The sequence below is a fragment of the Aotus nancymaae genome, unplaced genomic scaffold (assembly GCF_030222135.1).
Source record: "Aotus nancymaae isolate 86718 unplaced genomic scaffold, 86718_ANA_hifiasm-v0.15.2.pri h1tg000039l, whole genome shotgun sequence".
NCBI classification, from domain to species: Eukaryota; Metazoa; Chordata; class Mammalia; order Primates; family Aotidae; genus Aotus; species Aotus nancymaae.
In genome coordinates, this window is record NW_026988453.1 from 4,667,396 (window position 1) to 4,694,094 (window position 26,699).

General features: G+C 51.5%; 1 protein-coding gene across 1 annotated transcript; it reads right to left on the reverse strand.

The window, feature by feature from the left end:
- Nucleotides 1-726: 726 nt before the first annotated feature.
- CSRP1 (cysteine and glycine rich protein 1) lies at nucleotides 727-24,707 on the reverse strand. Its single transcript, XM_064360227.1, has 6 exons — nucleotides 24,654-24,707; nucleotides 14,200-14,312; nucleotides 7,479-7,647; nucleotides 6,169-6,298; nucleotides 2,467-2,560; nucleotides 727-1,973 (listed from the first exon to the last, which is right to left on the reverse strand). The coding sequence occupies exons 2-6, from the start codon at nucleotides 14,309-14,311 to the stop codon at nucleotides 1,897-1,899; spliced, it is 582 nt and encodes a 193-aa protein (XP_064216297.1). The 5' UTR covers nucleotide 14,312; nucleotides 24,654-24,707; the 3' UTR covers nucleotides 727-1,896.
- Nucleotides 24,708-26,699: the final 1,992 nt, after the last annotated feature.

The window sequence follows — 26,699 nt, forward strand, 5'->3', positions numbered from 1 at the left end:
CAGTGTGGTTCAGTTGGAATTGATGCTGAGAAGTAATTGGTCCTTAGAAAAAGCAGGAACAAATGTACTTTGATTCATTTTGACCAGACTCCCTGTTAATTTTTTTTTTTTTTTTTTTTGAGACAGATTTTTGCACTTGTCACCCAGGCTGGAGTGCAATGGTGTGATCTGTTTGCTGCAACCTCTGCTTACTGGGTTCAAGGGATTCTCTTGCCTCAGTCTCCCAGGTAGCTCAGATTACAGACACTCGCCACCATGCCCAGCTAATTTTTTTTTTTTTTTTTGAGATAGAGTCTCACTCTGTCACCCAGGCTGGAGTGCAGTGGTGTGATCTTAGCTCACTGCAACCTCCGCCTCCCAGGCAATTCTTCTGCCTCAGCCTCCCGAGTAGCTGGGATTACAGGCGAGTGCCACCATGCCCAACTAATTTTTGTACTTTTAGTAGAGATGGGGTTTCACCATATTGGCCAGGCCAGTCTTGAACTCCTGACCTCATGATCTGCCCGCCTTGGCCTCCCAAAGTGCTGGGATTACAGGTGTGAGCCACTGTGCCTGGCTAATTTTTTGTATTTTTAGTAGAAATGGGATCTCACCATGTTAGCCAGGCTGGTCTTGAACTCCTAACCTCAGGTGATCCACCCACCTCGGCTTCCGAAAGCCCTGCTAATTTTGATTGCTCCCATTGAGTTCCTTCCCAGCTCCATAGACGGGATTGGGACACCAGAGTTCTGGTCTAAACAGCTTTATTGACTACATGAGAAATCCGCTTGGGTACAGCCCATGCCTGCAGCCTTTTCAGTGTTGTTCTTTCACTCAGATAGTGTTTCAGTCGCGTGGAGCAGTGAGGCCCAGCCCTTTCCCCTTCCTCCCACCACTACTCCTAACCTGGGGCCTGGATCGGGTGGAGTGATGTGATCGAAGGGTCCCTTGAGAAGGGTAGAGTGGAAGAGGCAGGGTCTTGGGTTAAAGGGAAGAGTCTGAGGTCTCAGGGCAAAGGGAAGGGGTGTCTGGATGAAGACCGAGGCTGTGCCTACCTCCCTCCACATCTGAGGATCAAGTAGGTGTGGCAAGAACAGGGCCCTGACCTGGGCTCTGCTGACCACAGCCTCAGGACCCAGGGTTAAGGCCAGAGGTAACTACCTGAAGATTTGGGCCACTGATAAATGCCAACATATGTTTCGGGCGTTTCATTAGGATCCCCCCATCAAGCAGGGAGCGGCATGTCTGAGAAGGTTAAATGACATCCTGACTTAGCAGTCCTTAGACCTGGGTTATTCTCCTCCCACTCCAAGTGGGAGGCTCTCAGTTCCACAAAGACTCAAAGGCAAGAGGCCTTGAGAAGCAGGGGCTCCTAGGATCCTGCCTGCGTGCCTCTCTGCCTCCGCCAGTGACTCCCTGAGCTGGGACTCCTCAGGCTTATTCTGAGGGACACTAGGAAGCCCATCCTCTTTCCCACAGAAGAGACTCTCTGGCCCCCGTTCCCATCTTGGTCTTGCTTCCCTCTCCCTCCAGCCTGTTGCTGCTGCTCCTCTGGGCACCAGGATGTGTCCTCAGGTGTCTTGGTCAGCTGATGATGGACACACACAGAGCAAGAGGCTAAGAACAGAGCTCTGTGGGGTGAGGTGTGGGGAGAGGGGCCTGCTCTCACCTAGACTAAAATCACTGAGGTCTCCTACTGGTGACGGGGTCAGATGCCAGGCCTGGGGAGCCCTTTGGTGGCGTGGGACTTCAGGCAGACCCCCAAACCAAAGGGAGCCAGATGTCCAAGTTCAAGTCATTAGTGATATGTGGCAGGGCCGAGAGAGAGAAATAATCCCGGAGGTCTCCAAAGCTGCTGGGGAGGGAATGGTGATGAAAAGCGCAGGAGTGGGCAGGGCGTGGTGGGCAGTGGTGGCCTCACTCAGAGTGGACCAAGGCCCCAGCTCCTTGCCCAAAACCAAAGCCCTTGGGCCCGAAGTTTTTAGCATAGCATCCTGTAGAGAGAGGAGAGAGGTAAGGGCATGTTCGTCCTCCACCCCCAGCCACACCACCCACCCTCCTGCTGACGATCCCCCACTCCTAGTGCCCAGCCAGACCCCTAGAGAAGGAAGGTACACTAGCACCCCCTCAACTCCACAGCACCCCGATCTCAATAGCAAAATAGTGAAGAGGCTCTTGGTTCCACCCTGTACCCACTGCCCCTGCCACCAAAATTATAGAAGCATCATCTGCTGTAGAGCATTGGACTGGGAGTTACGAAGCCAGGGTCTAGCCCTATGCCTGTCTCAATTTGCCATATGATTCTGTCCAAGTTACTGTCTCCCTCTGGGCTTGTTTCCTCATCTGTACAATGAAGGAATCATACTAGATGCTCTGGACCTTGGATCCCAAGGCCAGGAATTAGTCTACATTCAGCAAAGGCAAAACTACTTAGTCCCTCTGTGCCCTCAGGCCTCCTGATCCTCAATTAGAAGTGAAACCACCCACCTTTGCAGTAAATCTCGCCATCCTTGTCGGCCAGGGTGGTTGACTCAAGGCCTTTGCCACACTTGGCACATCGGAAGCAGGACTTATGCCAGGACTAGGTAGGGAAGGAAACAGTTAATGGCTGCCACCAGTGACTAGGGCACCCTCCAACCCTAGGCCAACTCCCTTTGACATAACCATGATATAAAGGCTCGAGGCATCTCTGAAGTCTGCTCAGCTGGTGCTGCTGGGAGGAGATGGGCATAGTGCTAGGCAGTAGAGGGAGAAGGACAGGGACCACAGGCCACCTCGCACCATCTTCCATGATATGTTGCAATGGCCTGATGATTAGGGTCACCAGCTACACCACAAAAGGCAGGCGAGGGGATGGGTTTAACACCAAGGTAGCTGTTCCCCCACTGGCTGGGCTAAATGAGCCTTCTCCAGATCCATCTTGCCAATAGAGCCAGGGCTTTGCACTCCTCCTGGCACTGCCACTTCGTTCTTGAACAGCCCTCATCAGGAAGACCTCTCTGCCCTGTGTTGCCTTGGGGCATCTCAGAGACACAGAGGGTCTTCTGCGGCCCCTGGAGAAACTACACTCCTCAGGTCTTTCCCTGCTGAGTTCAATGCATTTCATGGACTTATTCTCCTTCCAAAGTAATACTAGACAACACTGACTCGGGCCTCCTCTGTGCCAGGCCCTGTGCCAGGCACTTTACACTGGTGAAGTCAGTTAATGTTCACAGCTACCCAGTGAGGAGGGATATACTGCCACCCTACCCTCCAACAGGTGATGGGCTTTGGCAAAGGGGGCACCTAAATCTAGAACTTCAGAGACTGGGCTGGTCCAGGAGAATCCCAATGACGAACACCTTTTCTGTGGCCAGGCATCATATATTTAACTATCTAGCCCTCACATCCATTCTGCAACACAGGGCAATCAGCGCTCCCAGGAAAAAGTGATGCCCGAGTTTGTACACTGATGGGATGTTGCAGACAGACTTCTCAGCAGCCAGCTCCCATCAGCAGCTGAGCAGGCTGAGAGGCTGACGTGTAGACAGCTCTGCTTACCACAGGAAAAGCAAGAGGCAGGCAGCAGTCAGATAAGACAAAGCAAGGCCTTTTAAGGGCAGGAGGATGAGAAAGGAAATTCATGCCCTCAGATTTCCTGGTTGCCTGACCTTGCACATTGGCTTCTCCTCCAAAGAGCTGAGATGGGGGAACCCGGGTCTCGGTCGGTGCCTGTGCAACCTCAATAGTCACTCGGCCTTTGCTGCCTCCTCTGTAAAGCAGGGGCTGCTACCCAAGCTCTCCAGGCTGGAGAAGAACTGAATTACAACTAGACCAACACCCCTCCTCCTATTTCCTAGCCATCTCCCTGCCAAAATAAGCTGAATCCCTTTGCCCATTCATAAGCACCCAAAAGTACTCCCAGCTCCTCAATATTTCTTGACTGAGGCAATAGAAAGGTGGGGGCTTCTCCCTACCTTTTCCACTTGAATGCAAAATTCTCTTATCCTACTCTTTAGTCCAGCCTTAACTTTGCCTTATAGACTGTCTAACTAATGGAAATAGTGATCCTTAGCTATTCTTAATCATTTTCTATTCTCATAAGGAGAGAGAACAAAAAACCCCAATTTCATAATAATATGATGGTCTCCTGTTTTTATATCATTTAATCAATGGCAAGGATCTTCATTGTGACCTCAGAACAATCCCTGAAAATAAACAACAATAATAATAACAGCAAAACTGTACTGAGCACATACCTGGCACTACATTGCAAGCTATACATGTATTATTTCATTTAATCATTGAAACTGACTTGTTGCCGGGCATGGTGGCTCATGCCTGTAATCCCAGCACTTTGGGAGGCCGAGGTGGTGGATCACAAGGTCAGGAGTTCAAGACCACCCTGGCCAACATGGTGAAATCACATCTCTACTTAAAATACAAAAATTAGCTGGGTGTAGTGGCACACATCTGTAGACCCAGCTACTCAGGAGGCTGAGGCAGGAGAATCACCTGAACCCAGGAGGCAGAGGTTGCAGTGAGCTAAGATCTCTAGCCTATGTGACAAGAGTGAAATTCTGCCTCAAAAACAAAAACAAAAACCCTGCCTTATTTTGTCCACTTTGCATTTCCTCCGCCATCCAGGCCCACTTTAGAGGTGCAGAACTGAGGCTCAGGAAGGCTAAATTTTCCCAAGGTCACTCAGCCAATAAGTGGCAAAACTAGGATTCAAAGCAGGGCTGTCTGGAGCCCAAGCTCTTCATCACCGTGCTAGGATTAACAATCCCTTCCCATTTTGCAGTGTTGGAAATGGGTTCAAAAGGGTTAAATGGTCCAAAGTAGCATTAACAGTAGTAAGAGCAGTAAGAGCAAGGGCTTCGAGGTCAGACAAACCTGGGCTGGAGCCTGGCTTAGCCCCTTCCTAGCTAGCAGATCTGGGCAAATTATTTAATCTTTCTGACTCTCAGTTTCTTCATCTGCACAACAGCGACACTAATACCCATCTCCGTCCGACCGTGACTGTGAGAGTCCAGCCTTTGCTGCCTCCTCTGTAAAGCAGGGGCTGCTACCCCAAACTCTCCAGGCTGGAGAAGAGCTAAATCACACCTAGACCAATACCCCTCCTCCTATTTTCTAGCCACCCCCTACTGCCAAAATAAGCTGAATCTCTTTGCTCATTCTTAAGCACCCAAAAGTACTCCCAGCTCCTCAATATTTCTTGACGGAGGCTAACCCTTTTTTGAGTCTAATCTTGGCCTAAGTATTAGTTGCTCAACATTCCTTAATCTATTCCCCTATCCCATTCCTCAAGGTCAAAAATCCTTGAAACCCAAAACCCGAATCCAGAAGAGCCGAAGATGGGCTCTAGGCCCAGACATTCCACAACCTTGTTGTGTGATCTTGGCCAAGTCACTTTTCTATCTCAGGTCTCACGTGATACTCCAGAAATCCAGTCTGGCCTCATAGCTTGAAGATACCACTTCTGTGATTTTCTGATCGCTCATCTGATGTTGCAAACCCCTGGGGCAAGAATTATGCCTCTTCTCTATGCAGCCTGTCTGAGGGAAGTGATCAGCTCAACTGGGAATTGCTGGTTTGCTCTGGTGATCGTCACTGTGCGTTGGTGATTGAGGGCTACTGTCAGAATATCATGGGAGAATGGCATGTGTGGCAATTATAAACAGTGTGAAAAAAGCCTCCCAGGAGGCTCTGCTAGGCTTGAACCTTGAAAATCTCTGCCCTGGGGGAATTTGGATGGGTTTTAGGAGTTCACATCCCATGAAACAGAATGTATATTTTTGGGATCACAAATCCTTTGAAAAGCTGATAAAAGCTATGGATTGTCTTCTAAGAAACAGACATGTTCCCATGAAAGTTTGCATATAATTTTCAGGGCTTTGTGGACCCTCTGAGCCCATCCATGTACGCTTACACTCTGTTCTCCAACATTAGAGATACAGATTGTTGACACTCCCTGTGAACTGCCCATCATCCATCCATGCTGGGGATGTTACTGTTCATGGCTGACATGAGCTCCTTGGAGACTGGAAAGCACAGGTACATGCAACCCACAGGGACAAAGGGAAGAGGTTAAACCCCAGCGCTCAGGCTGCCCTGAGCAGAGCTGGGTCACCAACATAAAAGTTCTGGAATCCACATTTCAGGAAGGTATCTCCCCATCCCCATCAAGCCCAGCAGCCGCCTTACCTTCCCAGCACCAATCACCTTCTCTGCAGCATAGACTGCCTGGCTGCATCGGGGGCAGCGCTCGGAGCCACCAATCTTCTGGGCAAATTTGGACGCATTGGGGTTGGTGGTGGGCCTGTGGCCAGGGGCTCTGTATGGAGAAGGGCATGGGGTGAGGTGACTTACACTGTAAGTACAGGTAGGGCTGGCACTGAGAGGGCATGACCCTACCTTTGTCTCATGCCAGAGCAGCGGGCAGTTCTCTCTGCCAGAGTCACAAAGGCTAGGGCCTCTAGGGTTATCTCCCATTTTACAGATGGACAAACCAAGGCTCAGCACGATGTTATTTTCATTGAAACATCATACTTCCCTCGGTCACTCAGTTAACCTCAGAATCATTTAACACCCCATTTGCTAAAAAATCCCCCTCCTCTGCCCCTCATTCCTGCAGCTGGTCTCCATCAGATTCTTTCCAGGAGAAATCTGCTGACGAATCATTCCTATTGGGGCAATGACCTTAGCTGAAACTTAGTAACTCATCCATCATTTCCGTCCACCCCCAGGCTGAGGAGCCAGCCAGGCCGACTGCCAAAGCCACCGTTTACCCAGAGGCCAGGGAGTGTCATGGGGTGGGGGCGGGGGGGACCTAGCGAAAGCCTGTGGCATTTCCGAGCAAGGGAGATGACTTCTCCTCACTAGGGGTGGAAGACAGCAGGGCTGAGAGTGAGGCTGGTGTGGAGTGGTGCTGCCCTGAGCCCCTGGCCTGGCTCCGACACTCACTAGCCGTGGGACCCCAGGCAAGTCACTGGACCTGGGCTGGATTTTCTCATCTATAAAAAGAGGAGGCAAGAGGGTGAAACCCTGTCTCTACAAAAACACAAAATTAGCGGGGTATGTGGCACACGCCTGTAGTCCCAGCTACTGGGGAGGCTGAGGCAAGGGGATCACTTGAGCCCAAGAAGCAGAGGCTGCAGTGAGCCAAGATTGCAGCACTGCACTCCAGCCTGGGTGACAGAGCAAGACTCCTTTTCAAAAAAAAAAAAAAAAGAGGAAATTGGACTAATTCTTGGGGCTCCTCCCAGCTCTGACCCTTATCTAGATATAGAATGCACATTCCACGCAGGGAGGGGCCCCACCTGTTTTAGCCCCGGCTGAATCCCCAGCGCCTGCAGCAGCCTGACACACAGCACTGCTCTGCGGCTGCCTTTTAAATAACTGGTTTTCTGAGCCTTCCGTTGCTTACCCAAAAACGGTTTAAATACACGTGAGGCCTAATGCAGGGGTGGGGAAGAGAACTGAAGAGAACGGTTGGGAGAGGATGTTTTACTCACTCCTCGTGCTTGATGCCCAGCGACTCGCCCTTGTCGGTGCTCAGGGTGCCCGCGCCCTGCCCGTAGCCATAGCCTTTGGGCCCATACTTCTTGCCGTAGCAGGACTTGCAGTAGATCTCCTCGCCGTGCACGGCCACAGTGGTGCTGTCCAGATTCTTCTTGCAGACCACTGTGGAGGGGAAGCGGGCACGGTGAGTTGAAGCTGCAGGGAGCTGCAAGCTTCCTACTGCTGAAGCTCTCTGGGCTATCTGCATAAATCATATCCTGATCTTTCAGAAACTGTCTAGAAATGGAGGCAGGCGGGATGGCCAATGGGTGGGAGGACAGAGGGATGGGATCTGCATGTCTGACTCTAGAAATGCTGGCCAACAGCAATTCCTCTTCCAGAAATCCATGTGTGTCTCCTCCGGTCCTCTGCACCCCCAAACTTCCTGAGGCTGCAGTGCAACACAGGGGTTCAGAGGCAACGGCCTGGGCTGACCACAAACCACAGGACGCCTACTGAGGTTTCTCAGTCTGCTCTCAACAGAGACCACGTGTCCCAGTAGGAGAGGAGAAAAAAGAAAAGAAGAGGGGCAGGGTTTTCCTGCCTTCAACAATGGAATCCAGAAGGGACTATCTGTGCATGCCGTCAGGGAGCCAAGTGGGGGAGATGCAGGTGGCGTGACACCCCAGAAGAAAAGTTTAACATTTATTAAGTGCCCAACATGGTGGGCTTTGAAATGAGATACAGTTCGTGCTAATCACAACAGGATTTGAAGTTTCTAATCTCAGAAATCACTTTGCCACAGGAAGAAGTGAAGTCAGACACTGGGAAGAACTTCCTGACTCCTGGGGTCAGAGAGAGTAGAGTGGGAGGAGCTAGGGATTGCAACGGTCTGAGCTAGAAAGGCTGTGGGCCCCTCATATTTCATCCTGTTAATCTCAGAGGGCAGCTATGCCTAGCTATCCAAGTAAAAGAGTTGAGGCTGGGTGCAGTGGTTCACGCCTGTCGTCCCAGCAGTGAGAGGCCAAGGCTGGAAGACTACTTGAGCCTAGGAGTTTGAGACCAGCCTGGGCAAGATGGCAAAACCCTGTCTCTTTATTTAAAAATAAATAAACAAATAAAAAATTTAAAAATAAAAATAAAGTGGCTGGAAACGATGGCTCATGCCTGTAATCCCAGCACTTTGGGAGGCCAAGGCGGGCGGATCACAAGGTCAGGAGTTCGGGACCACCCTGACCAACAAGGTGAAACCCTGTCTCTACTAAAAATACAAAAATTAGCCAGGCGTGGTGGCATGCGCCTGTAATTCCAGCTCCTTCGGAGGCTGAGGCAGAAGAATTGCTTGAACCCGGGAAGTGAAGGTTGCAGTGAGCAGAGATCGCGCCATTACACTCCAGCCTGGGCAACACAGCGAGATTTTGTCTCAAAAATAAATAAAATAAATAAATAAATAAAGTTAAAATAGTTCAGAGCTTGGGGTCATGAAGAGTCAGACTTCCTAGAATCAAGTCCCATCCCTCTCCCTTTCCAGCCATGTGCAAGTTATTCAGCCTTTCCAGCCTCTGTGTCCTCATTTGTAAATAAAGATAATAATGCCTGCCCCAAAAGCTGGTGGTGAGAATGAAATGAGATCTGACAGGTGAAGTACTTGGCACACTACCCTGCATGCAGCAGGTGCATAATAAATGTTGGCTACTCTTATTAGTAGTATAAAAAGTCAGTACCATCAGGAGACAAGGAAGCGGGAGGGACAGGCCCTGGCCTCAAGAGATCATTGCTTCTAACCTCCAAATACTCCTTCAAGAGATTCAGCTGCATTCTGTTTCTTCACTTGGCCTATAATCCTACTTCGGTTTGATAATATTCCTTAAATACTGGAGTTCGGCATCTCAACTGGACTGCACCCTCAAACATGTCCTGAAGACAGAAACCAAGGATGCCACTGGAGAGGCCACGCCTCTTACCACCCTCTGAGAAACTCTCAGCTCCTTTCCTTGCAACTGCCACCCTCTTGCCTTTAAAGGGTCCAGCCCTCTGCCAGCTCCTCTCTCACCCTAAGCCCCAGGTTGGAGGCTTCAGACTAAATAAGGACCCTCTTGTCCTGCCCTGGAGATCTCCATCTCATTCCAGCACTCTGGGCCATCCAAATATGGAACTTCCCACCATTTCCCCTGGGGCCTGGAGAAGGAGGGAGAGGGAACCACAGGCCAAGGGCTCCAACATTCCCTTCTAGGGTGGGAAGTCAGGAATTGGCCTGGAATTATTTGCCTGTAAGATCCAAACTGAACTGAAAATTCCAAGACCAGAGAGAAGGCAGAAAGCAGATAAGAGTGCTTGGGGGAACCGAGGTCTCTTTTGGCTGATCTCTCCAGCAGGAGACCCAAGAACTTGGCCCAGGGCAGACTTCAGGGCCTGCAAGCTGATACCTTCCAGATGGCTCCCTGCCGAAGACCTCCCTGCTCCTTTCTGCCCTGCCTTGGCCCTTCTGTTCTCCCAGAGGCCCAATCCTGCTTCACGGTGGGCCTCTGCCCCTCTACCTCCATCCAGGTGATATAGTGAGAGACTCTGTAGCTCACTTGTAAGATCCACCAAAGACTCCATCAAGGGGAATTTTGAAAGCAGGTCTGAATAAATTTCTACCAAATCATGGTAAGCCAATAAAGGAAAAAAAAAAAAGGACCGGATTTGTTGGAAACACACACTTCCAGACGCCACCTTGGTGGGCCCTTGTGACGCTGCTTGGAAATACAGGGGAAAGGCAGCCCCAGGGGAGAGGTCAGAGCCCCCTTGCCCCACTCAGAAATGGAGAATGAGTCTCTGCTTCTAGAAGGAAAACCGAGGCCCACAAAACAGTTCCAGATCACATGCTGGCCAGACGCAGGGCCAGGACAGAACCCAGCCCCTGACCTCCAGACCTGGTTGTTTCCTGCGAGCCATGGCTCCCCTCCAGTGGGCCAAGCACTGGGGCCGGGAGGGTGAAAAGTAACAGTAAGCCTCGGCCTGTGGGTGAGGAGACACTGGGGTCAGAGGGTGGGCAAGGCTTCTGTGAGCTCCCTCGTGCTCTTGGATTCTAGGGAACAGCCCAGGGCCAACCTGCGGGGTCCTGTTCCATCGGCCACCACCACAGAGCTCTTTCCCCAGGGCTGCCCAACCTGACCTTCCCCAGGAGGGAGCTGGGTACAGCTCAGAGATGGGCACATAGCCTTGGGCAGGTTCCCGGCCATGGGGATGAGCTTTCCCACCAGCCTCTGAACCACCACCTGCTCATAGGATCTGGCAGCCCTTTTCCAGACCATGGGAGTGTACTGTAGACCCTCTCAGTCCCTGCTCCCAGGCCAAGCCCAGGGTGGAGGTGATTCTCCCCAACTTTGCCTATGACATCATTCTGTCCCTCCTGCCCATTCAGACCCTCAGGAAAGGGCACTGATCTGGTTTGGCTGCATTCCCCCCAAATCTCACCTTGAATTATAATAATCCCCACATGTCAAGTGGGGCCAGATGGAGATAATTGAATTATGGGGGTGGCTGGTCCCCGGTACTGTTCTTGTGATAGTGAAAAAGTCTCTCAAGTTTTGATGGTCGTATAAATGGGAGTTCCCCTGAACAAGCTCTCTTGCCTGCCACCATGTAAGACATGACTTTGCTTCTCCTTTGCCTTCTGCCATGATTGTGAGGTCTCACCAGCCATGTGGAACTGTGAGTCCATTAAACCTCTTTCCTTTATAAATTACCCAGTCTCAGGCAGGTGCGGTGGCTCACGCCTGTAATCCCAGCATTTTGGGAGGCTGAGGTGGGTGGATCACGAGGTCAGGAGTTCAAGACCAGTCTGGCCAAGATGGTGAAACCTCATGTCTACTAAAAATACAAATATTAGCCGGATGCAGTGGCAGGCACCTGTAATCCCATCTACTCAGGAGGCTGAGGCATGAGAGTTGCTTGAACCCAGGAGATGGAGGTTGCAGTGAGCCGAGATCACACCACTGCCCTCTAGCTTGGGTGACAGAGCAAGACTCTGTCTCAAAAATAAAAATAAAAATAAATAAATAAATTACCCAGTCTCAGGCATGTTTTTATTAGCAGACTGAGAATAGACTAATACAGGCATGTAGGTGGGCAAGCTGAGTAGAATCTGGAGCCAAGGAACCACCTGGTCACAACTGCTTCTGGGGACCTACACAGTCCTGATCGATGAGGGAGATAGCCTTTACTGCCTTTGGCCCAGACCCGGCTAGCCTCTCCCTTCCTCAGGAGGGAAAGTCCTTTGATTCAGTAGGCACCCTGAATGGGGTGGACAGTTACCACCCACTTCACTGAGAAAGAGAAATGATGCTCCTTCCATTCATAAACAAATCTTTGTCAGGAACCCCACTGTGTGCCAGGCGCTGTGCTGGGCATGAGGAATGAGCAAGTTGTGGAGATGGCTCAGCCTGCTGGGACTCACGCAGTGCTCAGGGGTCCACTTGGAACCCCACTGTGTGCCAGGTGCTGTGCTGGGCATGAGGGATGAGCAAGTTGTGGAGATGGCTCAGCCTGCTGGGACTCATGCAGTGCTCAGGGGTCCACTTGGTGCTCTGATACCCAAGAGCTGCACGGCCCCTGAGACCCTAGCGTGACCTGAGACTGCTTCCTATGGCTGCTCATTGCATAACACAGAGCCCTGCTCCCCAGCCTGTTTTCTGCAACTGTTTCTCATCCGCGGCGCCCCTCACACCCTGCCCCAAGCCCTGCTCCTTCCTTCCTATGCCACCCCCTGAATTCCTGACTTCCCTCAACCCTCTGACCGACTACTCCTCCATAAACAGGTCTGCAGGCAGGCACTGTCGCCCACAGCTGACCCCTTATAGTCAGTGATTAAGCAACATCCGAGAGCAAAGAGAGGGGCCCTTAGGACCCCCTTCCCAGCCTAGACTCCCTTCCCAGCCAGGGCCAAGCTCTCTCTTATTCCCTCTGGAAAAATAAACAGCTTGGAAATTCCTAAGAGTAGTGAACTGCTGATAACAAGACGCTGCTGTTTCTGGCTTCCTTTGCAGGCTGGAAGCCAACAAAGCTCCACTGAACCTTGTTTACTCCCCATTCATCAAACGCAGCCCTGGAGCTGTCACTCCAGGCCGCCCGAGCAGGGTGTGGGGCCCCTGCTGCCCTGTGTGAGGTGGCCTCAGGTTGGTCTACCCAGTGACAGGCAGAGATGCAAACGTCTGTTGAACAGGTGGCTCTTGGCCCACCTGGATCCTGCTCTGGAGCACAAATCATGAAACTTTGCTTCATGTAATGCAGAACAGACGGGACCCCATTCTTGGATCTCCCAGATGGGCTGGGGCCTCAGCCCCGCTGAGGTCTTTTTTGCATCACAATCTCTTGCAACAGATCCCTCAGCTGTGTGTGTGTGTGTGTGTGTGTGTGTGTGTGCGCGCGCGCGCGTCAACGCAAGTATCATTTCTTCAATATTCATAATTGTTTTCAGTGCTTTGTTTTACAAGTTTCTTTCATTTTAATTCTCACAACAATCCCACGAGGTAGCTATTATTACCTCCACTGTAATAATGAGAAAACTCAACCAGAGAGAAACTAACGTGTCCATCATCGCATGGATAAGAAACACTGAATCTTTTTTAACTAAGACATTCTCCTACCGTCCATTTCATCTGCTCTCATGAAGAATGTACCTCTTGGCCGAGCACAGTGGCTCATGCCTGTAATCCCAACACTTTGGGAGGCTGAGGTGGGCAGACTGCTTGAACCCAGGAGCTCAAGACCAGCCTGGGTAATATAGGGAGACCCTGTCTCTCTGAAAGCTTTTTTTTTTTTAATTGGCCAAGCGTGGTGGCATGCATGTGTAGTCCTAGCTACTCAGGAGGCTGAGGTGGGAGGATCTTTTGAGGTGGAGGCTGCAGTAAGACACTGCATTCCAGCCTGGGTGACTGAGTGAGACTCTGTCTCAGGAAATAAAATGCACCTTGCTGAAGCTGACTCTTCTTCTAATCTAGACCTTCTGCTCTGATCACAATGAACCAAATCATTTAGGAACCTGAGGAGAGGCTTCTCCAAGTTGCCACATCCTGGAAACATCACCTGGCCCAGGTACTGGCTGGTGCAGCATCACGGTGTCAGGATCCCTGGGTCGACCTGACCCCTGTTAGTTGCTTCGTATCTTTCATCTGATTTCCTACTCATCTAGGCTTGTGACTGAAGCAAGCCTTGCTCTGGCTTATTTGGAGTAGATATCAGGGAACTCCTCACTCCCTCTTCCTCTCATCCCAGGCTGTCTGGGTGGGAATGGGAAATGAAGAAGTGAACGGGCTGAGGAAGGAGGAGCCCCACTCTTCCTCCAGACTCAGCTGCACCATGAGGTGTGGCCTCTGTTGCCTTTGAACAAGAGAGAATTAGGGTCCAAAGGGCTGGAAGTGTTTTCCTCTGAAATGGTGGGATCATGGCAGGGAGAGAGAGAAGAGAGAGCTGAGTGGAAAGTTTTCTTAACCAAGTCTTTACGGCTTGGCTTTCAGCCCCTGAACACTCGCCACCCCAACCCGCTCTGGGCAGTTCATCCCTGAGAAAGAAGCTTCTGAACGGAACAAAGAGGCCCTTAAGTGTGTCCCTGCCCAGCTGCGCTTCAGCCAAATGTCAAGCTGTTTACATCCCATGGGACCAGTTCCCCGGGGTGTTGACAGGCCCAGCCTGTGGGGGCAGGCCCGACCCGGGTGTCCAAGGCAACAGCAGCAGGGCCTGGGGTGTACTCACTGCACAGGAAGCAGGATTTATGGAAGCTGTTGCCTTCACACTGAACCTCTTCGGCAAAGTAAACCGTCTTCTGACACACCCCACATTTCTTGCCTCCTCCCCAGTTCGGCATTCTGAAAAGGGACACAGAAATGGGAATTAATTTTACAGGGAGATGGAAACATCTCAGATTGTCCACGACAGAAATGCAACAGCCAGAGCCTGAGGAGAGAAAGATGAAGGCAGAATGCCTAGGGGGCCACCAGGCCTGGCAGAGCACTTTCTGCTAGCTCTCCATGGCATCCTCACACGTCACTTGGGGATTTCCTCCCCCAATCTAATTAACAGGTCTTTACGGAGCAGCTGCTGCATTTTCAGCCCTGTGCTAGGCACTCCAAAGGATGTGGATCAGCAGAACATACAGGGCTGCAGTGGCAATAAAAATGGACTGCCAACCCCTACATGCGTCAACATGATGGATCTCAAAGACAACGTGGAAGGGAAGAAGCAGACAGACCAGAGCTGGGAAAACGCAAGCCCATTTGTGTGAAATTCACAAATGGGCTAAACTCATATTGTTAAGAAATGGACATATGTGTGGAAAAGTTACTACAGAAAAGCAAAGGAATGATGATCACAAGCTCTTACCTTAGAAAACTTCCTTCTAAGGGAGGGAAGGGACCATGACTGAGTGGGAGGCCAGGGAGGCTGGCAAGACGCTGCCTGACAATATTCTCCTTCTTCACGTGGGTGGACTCACTTTATAATTATTCTTTCAACTGTACATGTAGGTTTTGTGTGCACTTTTGTATATAAGCTATAGTTCACCACGAGAAAAAAGGTTTAAAAAAAAAAGCAGGGCTGGGAGCGGTGGCTCTCGCCTGTTCTCCTTCTTAACTTGGGTGGCTGAGGAGGGTGGATCACCTGAGGTCAGGAGTTCCAGATCAGCCTGACCAACATGGCAAAACCCCGTCTCTACTAAAAGTACAAAAATTAGCTGGGTATGGTGGTGGGCGCCTGTAATCCCAGCTACTCAGGAGGCTGAGGCAGGAGAATCGCTTGAACCTGGGAGGCGGAGGTAGCAGTGAACCACCACTGCACTCCAGCCTGGGCAACAGAGCAACACTGTGTCTCAAAAAAAGAAAGAAAGAAAAAGAAAAGAGAAAAAGCAGCAGGTAGGCACACAGGGCAGAGTTCTCAACCTTCAGAGTGAGGGGCTTTTGCAAAATCAGATTTAGTAGTACCACCCCACATCTAATGAATTATAACCTCTGAGAATGAGGTACATGAATCTCAATTTTTAACAAGCATCCCAGGCAAACAAAGCAGGTGGCCCGGATGAACTTTGAGATGCTCTATGTGTTGGTTCAGAGCTGGGTCCTGATGCCAGGCAGGCATCTCAGTTTTGATCCTGTCACTCACTGGCTGTGTGACCTTGGGCCAGATAGTTGGTCTTTCCACACTTTTGATTTCTGTATCTATTAGATAAGGATAAGAATAGCAGCTTCACCAAGTATGTCTGGCAATTAAATAAGATATGATACATCAAAGGCAAGGCACAGAGCCTGGCACATACATGGCACACAAAAGTCCAGGCGATGCCTCAGGTCAGTGCCCCCGTGGCCACAGAGCAGCACAGAAGGTCATGGAGAACAGATGGCGGCTGCTTCTCTCCTTCCATTTCACTCACTCACTCAACAGAAGGAGTGGCTGGAGGACGAAGATGGCCCTTCCAGCTCTTTCAACAGAGTTCATGAGGGAAGGGCTATACAAAGCACCACCTACAGTGGGTACAGGCTGGGCGCCTGCGGTTGCCCAGGACATAGTGAGGAAAGGACACAGGGAGGTGCTGGAAAGTAAAGGGGCTGGGAGTCAGAGGGGTCTGTGCCTCTGGAGGTAGGCAAAGGAGCCTAAGGAGAGAGCTCAAGGAGCCTGTGGCATGGAAATGTTGAAAATAGGGATGGGGCAACCAGAGCCCAACCCCCCGGTAACAGCTGGAGAGTCGATGTCAGCTGAAGAGTCAACGTCAAGGGCAGAGGGACACACAGTCTCCACTGCTGGAGAGCTTCCCATCTGGTGGTGACACAGGCCTCCGCTCAAGAAGAGGATCCAGGTCACGTTCGCCACTCTGTCCCCATGCCCTGCATAGCTCTTGGCATGTAGCTGTTCAGATAGGAGGCCGTGAATAGTTGAGGAATGAATGAAGGATGTACTGATATTGAAAGCCACGGCTTCTGGGGCCATTTTCTTTGCACGGTGAATCTCTGCAGATCCTGGCCACTAGCGGAGGTGCTTAGTAAGCATGTGCAGGCTGAGAGCAGGGCTTCCTGTGGGGAAGTGGTGTTGGTGATGCTGGGGGTCTAGGTAGACTGTGCCTGCTACATCAGCCCAGTTCTCCCTTTCTGGGGTTCTGGACTGGCCGCTCCTCCTCAGGCTCCCACACGTCGCTGACAAGCCCGGCAGGAATTCCTCTACTGCTCACATCCCCATCTCCATCTTCCTCAGATAATCCATGGCGCCTGAGCTCCCAGACCCGGGGACAGTCCCCGTTCCCAGCCTCTGATGTCGCACTGTTCCTTCAGCCTTTTTCTGTTCTGAGGACTGCTAGCTGCCCTTGTTGAGCAAAGATTTGGAGCTGAAAACCTCAATACAATGTGAAGGACAGTCCAACAGGGACAGCAATCAGCAATGTGTGTTATGATCGGGCTAACCATCAGCCATTTCCCCCTTCTTCCTTGCTACAGAGCCCCAATTTTATTCAGGCCATGGAGTGACTGGGGAGATGCCCCTTCCCCAGATGGAGGAACAGAGCCTGAGTCCCCTAAGCCAACCGTGGGGATTCCGTTCTCCTGCCAGTGGCTGGATCAGGAACAGGCTGAGACCATTTCTGGCCAGTGAGATGTGAGGGAGGTCTGCTGGGAAACTTCTGTGAATAATGTGTCCAGTTGTATGGAGCCACACAGGCTCTCTTCTCCCTCTGATAAGGTGACTTAGTGTGACCCTTGGAACTCAGCCACAGCACCCACACTGCCATGGGCTGAACGCCTACTATGTATCAGATGGCTCGTTTGCATCATCTCATTTCTTCTTTTGTTGAGGTGGAGTCTCACTCTATTGCCCAGACTGGAGTACAGCGGAGCAATCTATGCTCACTGCAACCTCCATCTCCTGGGTTCAAGCAATTCTCAGGCCTCAGCCTCCTGAGTAGCCGGGATTATAGGCACCCACCACCATACCCGACTAATTTTTGTATTTTTATTAGAGATAGGGTTTTACCATGTTGGCCAGGCTGGTCTCGAACTCCTGACCTCAAGTGATCTGCCTTGGCCTCCCAAAGTGCTGGGATTAAGGCATGAGTCACCGTGCCCAGCTGCATCATCTCATTTCATCCTCATCACCCGAAGATAAAGAATGTATGCCCACTTTACAGATAAGAAAAGCAAGGCTCAGGGAGGTTAGGCAACTTGCTTATAGTCACACAGCTAGAAGAGGTGGACCTGGGATTCTAACGCAAGCTCATCTGCTTCTGAGTCCTCTGTGCCCCAGTCACCTTGCTATGGCCCTTGCATATTTAAGAGGGGCTGTTTGTGGTAGGCATACAGTACATCAATGCGGATCCTCTCCTTTTCCAAGCCCCTGAACCAGCAGGGGACACACTCAGGCCCCTAGGAACACCCCTAAGGGAGGAAAATTCCCCTCATCACATGGTTGGAAGCCAGTTCCAAGCACTGTTTTGTTCCCAGACACAAAAGCCCTTCTCCCTCTCGGGGAGACCCACAGCTCCATACAGGCCTCCCCTTGTTTTCCCTGGCTCCATGTCAGGGGCCCACATCCAGCAAGGCCCCAGGGAATCAAGAACATGGGCGGAGAAATGGGTGAAACCCAAGGACCTGCCAGTAAGGAAAATCTACTCTGGACATCTCTTAGTGAGGCTGCTCTTTGAGCCTGGTCATTTAGTTGGGGCAGGGGTGGGGGTCTCCCCTCAAGAGTCCAATGAAAGGACAGGGCTCTATTGCCTTGAGATGAAAAGTGATGACTGCGTCCCTAGCCAGGAAGGGATTCAGGCAGTCCCTGTGGATGGGCTCCTGTCCTTCTCCACCCACAAGAGGACCCCTCCAGGTGACCTTGCCTGTGGTGAAGAGGCTCAGCTAGGCAACAGGCAGGGCTGAGTCTCCACTCCACCCCCCACCCTTTTTGCCCAGCCCCTTCTCTCCAAAAGCCAAATTCTGCCTGTAGGGAGACCGAATTGCCTTAAAAGGAAACCTGTTTCTCTGAGTTCATGGAGTGCCTTAGAGGGACGTTTGGCTCCTTTCAATTGCCTTCCCAGCTCTGGGGGACAGAGGCCCTGAGGAGGCTGGGAAGAGAGAAGTTCCCCAGGTCAGAGTTCAGGCTCCAAAGGTCAATGGTTAGGAAAATGGCAGCTGGGCTCGATGGACCCGGATTCACCCCTTCTTAGCTGAATGATCTTGAGCAAGTTACTTTCCTCTCTCAACGTCAATTTGCTTGTCTCTAAAATGGACCGCACGTGAACTCCCTAAAATTGAGCTGTAAGGATTAAATGAGAAAGTATGGAAGTGATGGCCAGCACACTGTAAGTGCCCACCCCTCTGACTACCTCTCACAAGACTAGCCCAGTCATACCTTGACACCACACTGCTAGATGTGGGCCAGCTGTCCGTGTGTAGCTAGTCCACATATGGAAGGAGCGAGGCTTAAGAAGTAACAGGCCAAATAGGGCCAGGAACTCCTGATTCATCTGCCAGCCCAGCAAATGAGTCTGGGACAAGTTACTTGCCCTTCTTTGGGGTTCAGCTCCCCGCAGCTGTGTGAGATGCCCTATTTCACTGTGTTGAGCGTCTCAACAGAGAACAGAGCTTGAATTTTCTGCTGAATGGCTTGAAACACCTGGTCAGCTGTTTTCCCGAAATGGCTGGAGGCTAGAAGCCTGCTGTGTCTGCTGCCATATCTTCCTAGCCTGGCCGTCCCATTAGGACTGTACCCAGATCATCAGTCTTGAGAGGAGAAAGCCAAGGTGGCAGCTCTTACAGCAGCAGAGAAAGGAGAAGAAAAAGGGCACAGACTCTCACGGTCACCCCAAATCTCATGAAAGTCAGGCTCAGCTGGGCGCGGTGGCTCACACCTGTAATCCTAGCACTTTGGGAGGCCGAGGAGGGCAGATCACTTGAGGTCAGGGGTTCGAGACCAGCCTAGGCAACATGGTGAAACCCCATCCCATCTAAAAACACAAAAACTAGCCAGGCGTGGTGGTGGGTGCCTGTAATCCCAGCTGCTTCAGAGGCTAAGACAGGAGAATTGCTTGAATCCGGGAGGTGGAGGTTGCAGTGAGCCAAGACTGCACCACTGCACTCCAGCCCGAGCAACAGAGCAAGACTCAGTCTCAAGAAAAAAAAAAAGTCAGGCTCAGGTGACAGGTAGTCATCTTTGTTTCAAGCTGAAGGAATCATTGTAGAGATGTAAAATCCTTAACTTCCAGCCACCAGTGCCTGAAGGCAAGCCCCCTCTTATCAAACCCTTCAAAACCACCCATATCTTTATTTCTCCAGTGGAAAAATCCCATCTCTCCCATTTCAAAATCACTTATTCCCTAGGGCCAAAGAGTGACTGACTGCACAGAGCTAGAGTCCCCACCCACTTGCTCCAGTAGAAACCTGGCAGATGTTTATCTAGCTCCCTCGAATTAGCTGAGCTGCTTGGTATCTGCCAGGTGGAAAGGAGGGCTGCATCCCTTCCAAACTGCAGCTCAGCTTTTGACCCCACTCCCCAGTGTCCAGAGAGCAGTCGAGGGCAGAGAGGGAAGGAGGGAGCCCTGCTGGTTGGGGCTTAGAGCCAAGTCTTAAAGGTGACACCTGAGAGCTCAGGAAATAGGCCTCTCCTGAAGGTAAGGGTCACTGGTAGGGGGAGAATGGCTGCCATGGAGATGCGGCAGGCTTGGCCTCAGCTTTGCACATTCCACCTCATGTTTCCTTCAGAACCCTGCACAGGGCCCGCCTCTCTGAGAAGGTAACCAGCATCACTGAGCTACGATCACTCCAGGCCCTATGGGACTCCAGAACTCTACTGTTATTCTAGCTCAGGGATCCTCCTCTCTATTGCATGAGTTTTCTCTTTTCGAATCCATGTCCAGTGGCCCTTGTGAGACTGTGAGCTGACAAGGGCGGTGTATGTCTCTCCCTTTTCCCACTTGCCCCTGATGCTTTCTATAGCAGAGTTCTCTACCCTCGGAGCTCAGAAGTTTGCAGGGCACAGTGGCTCACATCTGTAATCCTAACACTTCGCGAGGCCAAAATGGTTAGATCACTTGAGGTCAGGAGTTTGAGACCAGCCTGGCCAACAGGGTGAAACCTCGTCTCTACTAAAAATACAAAAAAATAAATAAATTAGCCAAGCGTGGTGGTGCATGCCTATAATTCTAGCTACTCAGGAGGCTGAGGCAGGAGAATCACTTGAACCCGGGAGACGGAGGTTGCAGTGAGCCAAGATCACGCCACCACACTCCAGCCTGGGCAACAAGAGCGAAACTCTGTCTCAAAATAAAAAAAAATGTCTGAAGGTCAACACAGGTAGAAATGGAGGTCGATGAGTTCTTTGTAGTATTTCAAAACTTCTACAGGAAATCCTGTATTATAATAAAGACTGACGGAAAAATTAACAGATGTGGTTTCCTTGCTCTTATCCAGATCAGGAATGATGTTGGTTATCCCGTGCTGAACAAATGCTCCGAGTGATTTTTCTTTGATTGATTTTTAAATAGTAAAAACAAAGTTGTTTGCAGCTGACGTCCCAGGAAGCACCAACCCACACCACCCCTGCATAAAGCAAGCCAGGCACACGGTGTGGGGTCGGGGGTGCCGGCTGCCTGGCTGGGGCTGAGCTCCAGCTGCTAACCTTCCATTTCTTCCTCTGTTGTTACCGCTGAAGACTCAGACGCTGCCTACTCGCCCTGGAGAAGCCCTGGAAATGTCAGAGTCTGGAAATGCTAGCTGCCCCCGTATTTACACACTTTACCATACATGGGAATTGCTCAGTGCTGACGTCAGACAAATTCCTGGGGAGCTGCGTAGTACAGGCACATCATTACCATATAAATTCTTGACAACTGGAAACAGCAGTCAGAACCCAGGACCCCTCCACCTCACCTTCTCTGCCCTCCCCTCAAATTTCACTAGTTCTCTCTCTCTCTTTCTCTCTCTTTCTCAAGCAGGCTCTTTTCCAGGCTTCTTTGACTTTCCTGCAAACCTGCCTCCGAAACTCAAACATGCAGACCTGGTGAAACATATCCATGGGTGTCTGGGGATGAACTCCCAGGGTCCCCTCTGCTCCTACCTGCCCATACAACAGACTAAAAACCCGGAAGCCAGGAGTTCTAGCCCTGATCCATCCAACTTAAGGATTATCTTACTTAAATAGTTTATAAGACACTGTAAAGTACCCTGTAAAGCGGATGTGTTCCACAAATGACAGCTACTTCCTGAGTGAGTTGATCTGGAAGAAGGAAATGTAGAGCAGCAAAGAAAAATACTAAGGTAGTGAGTGAGCATAAATTTTGGGAATAGCCCATATTTGAATGGCAGCTCCACAGCTGACCAGCTGTGATCCTGAGCAACTTTCTTACTACCTCTGGGCCTCAGTTTCTCCATCTGTAAAATGGAGAGCATCAGTAGCTACCTCATAAATTGTCCAAGACAACACATGTGAAGCGCTTCTCACACTGTCTGGTACACAGCAAGTGCAGATATCTGCTTATTCTTATGTGAAGGAGAGGCCAACTCTAACCCTTCTCATTCAGTTTTGTGTCTCTTTTGATATTTGACAATATGCCTGAGTAATAGCAAACGGCTGACTTGGAGGAAAAAGTCTTTTTATTCTCACTAGCACCTCTTTGGATCCCAAAATGTTTAATGCATCTATCTTCACAGTCTTCTAGCAAGCCAACATTTCACAATAAGCTAGGCTTACATAAATATTAAAACGTTAGCAACCTGCCAGAAAAGCCTTCCCAATTTGCTTCCCCCACCAGGAGATGGACAGCGAATAAAGATTATGTCTCCAGGTACAGTGGGTCATGCCCATAATCCCAGCGCTTTGGAAGGCCAAGATGATGGTAGGGGCAGAGAGGGGATCACTTGAGGCCAGGAGTTCGAGACCAGACTGGCCAATATATGAGACACTGTTTCTAAAAAACAAAACAGTCCAGGCGCAGTGGCTCACACTTGAAATTCCAGCACTTTGGGAAGCCAAAGCAGGTGGATCACTTGAGGTCAGGAGTTCAAGAACAGCCTGGCCAGCATGGCAAAACACCGTCTCTACTAAAAATACAAAAATTAGCCGGGCATATTGGCGGACACCTGTAATCCCAGCTACTTGGAAGTCTGAGTCAGAAGAATCGCTTGAATCCGGGAGGCAGAGGTTGCAGTGAGCCAAGGTCCCGCCATTGCACTCCAGCCTGGGCAACAGAGCCAGACTCTGCCTCAAAAAAAGAAAGGAAGGAAGGAAGGAAGGAAGGAAGGAAGGAGAGAGGAAATAAAACTATGCCTTTTCTCCTCACCTGCTTGTCAATCTACGTATGTGGAAAAACTGGCTAGTCACTATTTGTAAGGTTTATGAGTCTCTGTCCATAGGGCAACTCAGCTGAAAGACGATAGCTACCCCACTCATTCATCAAATGTTTACTGATCACCCAGTCAAGTGTCTCTACACTCCCAGGCTGCAACTCTGGCCCAGTCAGGACTCACCAGCTCCAGACGCAGATGCACAAGTGTGCAATTAAAAGAGCAAACATCTGGGCCAGGAAGGAAGGTGCTAAGACAGACCAGCGGAGGCAAAGAGGCCACAGCACCCCTGTTTTTCCCATCTTATTAGCAGGCCAATTGCAGAGCTGATGGGCCTTCTCTTCAGTTTCTCTCCTGCATCCCCCACATACCCTCCGTCCTGGGCATCTCAGGCCTTGCAGAGGGTTCTCTCCTCCCTCTCCTCCAGCCCACACTACACCCTCTGCAGGATAAACTTCCTTCCTTGTCTGACTGCCTCCGCCCTGGATATCCTTTCCAAGGCAAAGAAAGCCTGGCAGCATGAGGCTGGATTTAGGAAACAATGGGTAAGAGCTGCCCACCAGCAGCTGAGGGCTGAGGACAGAGCCTCTCAAAAGACGTAGACTGGCCTCCCGAGCCAGAGTGCCGCTGGAGAGTCAGGAGGCAGCAGTTGAATGGGAGCAGGGGAAGCTCAGTCCCCCAAATCCCACCTGGGGAAATCCCCAGCATGCACTCTGAGAGGACAGAGAGAGACAGCTAGCACCTCCAGCCTCTTTAGCTTCTGGTCGGGAGACAAGGGATGAGCGGAGGACAAGGAAGAAGATGCAACTGGGAGAGCACTCCTGCCTTGGAGGCTCTGCGTAATACGCTCCCCAAGTAGCATCCCTGAAAGAAACTGAGGCATTAAGAAGTTAAACAGTTTGTCCAAGGAAACCTATGTGTTAAGTGGCAAATCCAAGAGTCAAAACTCTGCCTTCCAAACAATCCCCAGCAAGACTCCAGGTCACCTCTTCACAATACACTGATACACTTTCTACCAGGGCCCAGTGGATTTCCTCGGTGCCACTGTGACAGTATCCCAGCATGGGGAGGGCCTGCCCATTCACTCACTCTCAGGGAGCAGCGTGTGGGTGGCTGGAGCCCAGGGATCTAGGCAGAGCCTGAGCCCACTATTGCTCCAGCCGATTCCTGGATCACAACAGCACCAGAACCAGGAACATGCAAAATATTCTCTGGTCTGTACCAGTAGATACACTACCTGCCTCAGAGGGCTGATGGTTAGGTAACACATTGTGATTTGCTTAAAATGTGCTCAACACCAGCGCCTTTCTTCCTCCCCAGCTTTCAAGGACTGAGGCCACAAAACACTGACTGCAGGCTCTTTCAGGCTTCAGTAACTATCACCACCTGGCACCAAGACTTGGCGTGGAGAGGTTTCCATGCAGTTCTTTCACAAGAGGGAAAACTCGCACCTGCCTCAGGGACACAGATGTCCAAGGTCAGGCCTATGACGCCAGATGTTTGCCCCACCCCGCCCGCGGGCATTTTCTCCCTAGCAGGAGGGTGAGGGAGGGGGTGGCACGGATGCCCTCATCTCTCTGCCATACAATGAGCGTCAGTGTCGCGCAGAATCGCCGATTGTTCTGCCCGACCTGCAGGCAGTTGGGGGAGGCCGGGTCGCCCTGGGTCACGGACACGCGGAAGTCAACTGTGTCCAGGAAGCCCAGGAAGCCGCGGGATGTGGAGGGACCTAGTGCCTTCAGGAAAGAGCAGCACTGCCCCCGGCTAACTGCGGTCACTTCTCACAGTTCCCCATACGCTATAGCCCCGCGGCCGCGGCGGGGCGGGCAACACCGGGAGGCGCTGAGTGCATGCCCAGGCGCCCCTCCGCGGGGGGCAGAGCCGCGCGGCCCGGGGCGCACTCACCTGGCAGCTGGCTGGGCGGCGCGCGGGCTGCAGGCGCTCTCGGAAGTGGCGGCTGGGTGCGCCCGGCCTGCGCGCCGTTTTGTTCCGCTCCGGGGAAGGCGTGTCCCGGGCCACGCCAACCAGTGGGCTTTGCACACTGCACCACTCCAGGGCTGATGTCATGGCGCGAAGCCCGGCGGCGCTGCCCTCCCAGGCCCCGGGACAGCCCGGCCGGCAGGGGGCGGGTTCAGAAGTCACCGACTGCGGGCGCGCGCCCCGTGCTCGCGCTGCGGTCCCACTGTGCGCCCTGTCGCCGCCACCGCGGAAAACGTCTTGCACATGTGAGGGACATTTCAGGGGTGTCCTGTCAGTCGGGTGAGCAGGCGGAGATGTGACCTTAGAGGTCAGACCCACGATAAACTTCGGCCCCTAACGAAAGGGGTGTCTCTTATTTGCGTGTACTGGTGGCAGAGGATAAGGGACACATCTTGGGCGCCAGGGTAAGACAGACCCTTCCAGGGCAGGTCTGATTCTGTCCATCCACTCACTAGCTGGGCCCTGGGCCTAGACAGCCCCTCTGGGTTCAGAGTCATCTGTGAACCGCGTGTAATCTACAGGGAAGTGAGGGCTAAAAGACCTCCTGTAGGACCCGCACACCTTCAGCGGCACCCAGCATGTAGTACACACTCAACCAACGTAACTCCCCCTCCAACAGCTCTTGTCCCGTCAGTTTTTCCCGGTCTTCCCTGCTACCCCAAGGACAACACCTGGAAAAAGGTGTTCTCCCCCAAAAGCAGCAGTTCTGAAAAGTGGGCACCTCCATAGAGGCTTTTCTCTGGGGCTCCAACCTTCAGTAGGACAGACACAGGCTCAGGCCACTCAAGCTGCCCCTGGGGCAGTTCCAGGGGGCATTCTGTCCCCACCTCCTCATCCAGTCCCCATCCCTTCCTGAGTGTCCTGTGTAGGTGTTACAGGGGGCAGAGAAGCTCACACCCTCCAGAGCTGCTTCCTGGGCCAGAGGAGAGCCCTCACCCCTTGCCTGGATGGGAAACAGCCCAGAAATGCAATGTTCTACACAGAGAAGAAGGTTCCCAGGAGCCTCTGGCAGGGAGGAGCTAGGTAGGGGAGGAGAGCCAGACTTTAAGGGGAAGTACCATTTTCTTTTCCTCCTCCCTGCCTCTGTCCATCCTGCTGTGCATCAAGAAAGGAGCACTGCCCTTTTTGGGAACCTGTGAGTTTGGATGTGGGGGAACGTGAAGAATCTGCAAGAGAAACTGATGTTTCCAGGAATAGGAGGAGTAAGGAAGGAGTGAGCCCCTCAGGAAACAAAGCCCTGTCTTGTAGTTTGTAGGTGTAAGGTTTGTTCTTGCCGAGTTTAAAAGGAAGAAACTGAGGCCAACACAAGACAATCCAATATGAAGGAATTTATTCAGGCTCCCGGGTGAGGTTCTGCGGTCCGACAGGAGGGGCCAGAGAAGTCGCACGGACTCCTCTCAGACGTGGGGTTTTATAGCGAATGAAGAAGCTCGATTGGTTGTGGGAGAGCAGGACTACTATTGGATAAGGTTACAAGCCTTTATTTGCATACAGGACTTGACTGCTATTGGTTAGAATTACTCGGCTGCTATTGGCTAGAAAGAGTCGGCTGCTATTGGCTAGAATCACAAGACCCCGCTTGCATACTGGGTTCTTTAAGGGAAAGTCAGGCTGTGCGAGAAAGGGAGAAGGGAACATGCCCGAGTACGTCAGAGCTTTCGGACAAAACGGGGGGGCGGTGTGCATCCGAGCTCCCAGTGAGGCAACCGGCCTTACAGTAGGTTTTCTCAAACTTGTTCATTTTATTTCTAAGACCAAAGGAAGTCAAGGGCTGATGTTATGTCTATTCTCTAACATTGAATTACATTATTTTCAGAGTGTAGACTGTGATGGGAAAGAAACCGCCCTCGGATCTTGGATGTGCACTTCAGTGTGATTGCGAATGTTGTGTGTCTCTGTGCGTAACTTTCTGCTATATTCCAGAGCATGCTCAGAAGGAACTTCTGCAGCCTCCTAATGCCCATAACAGTT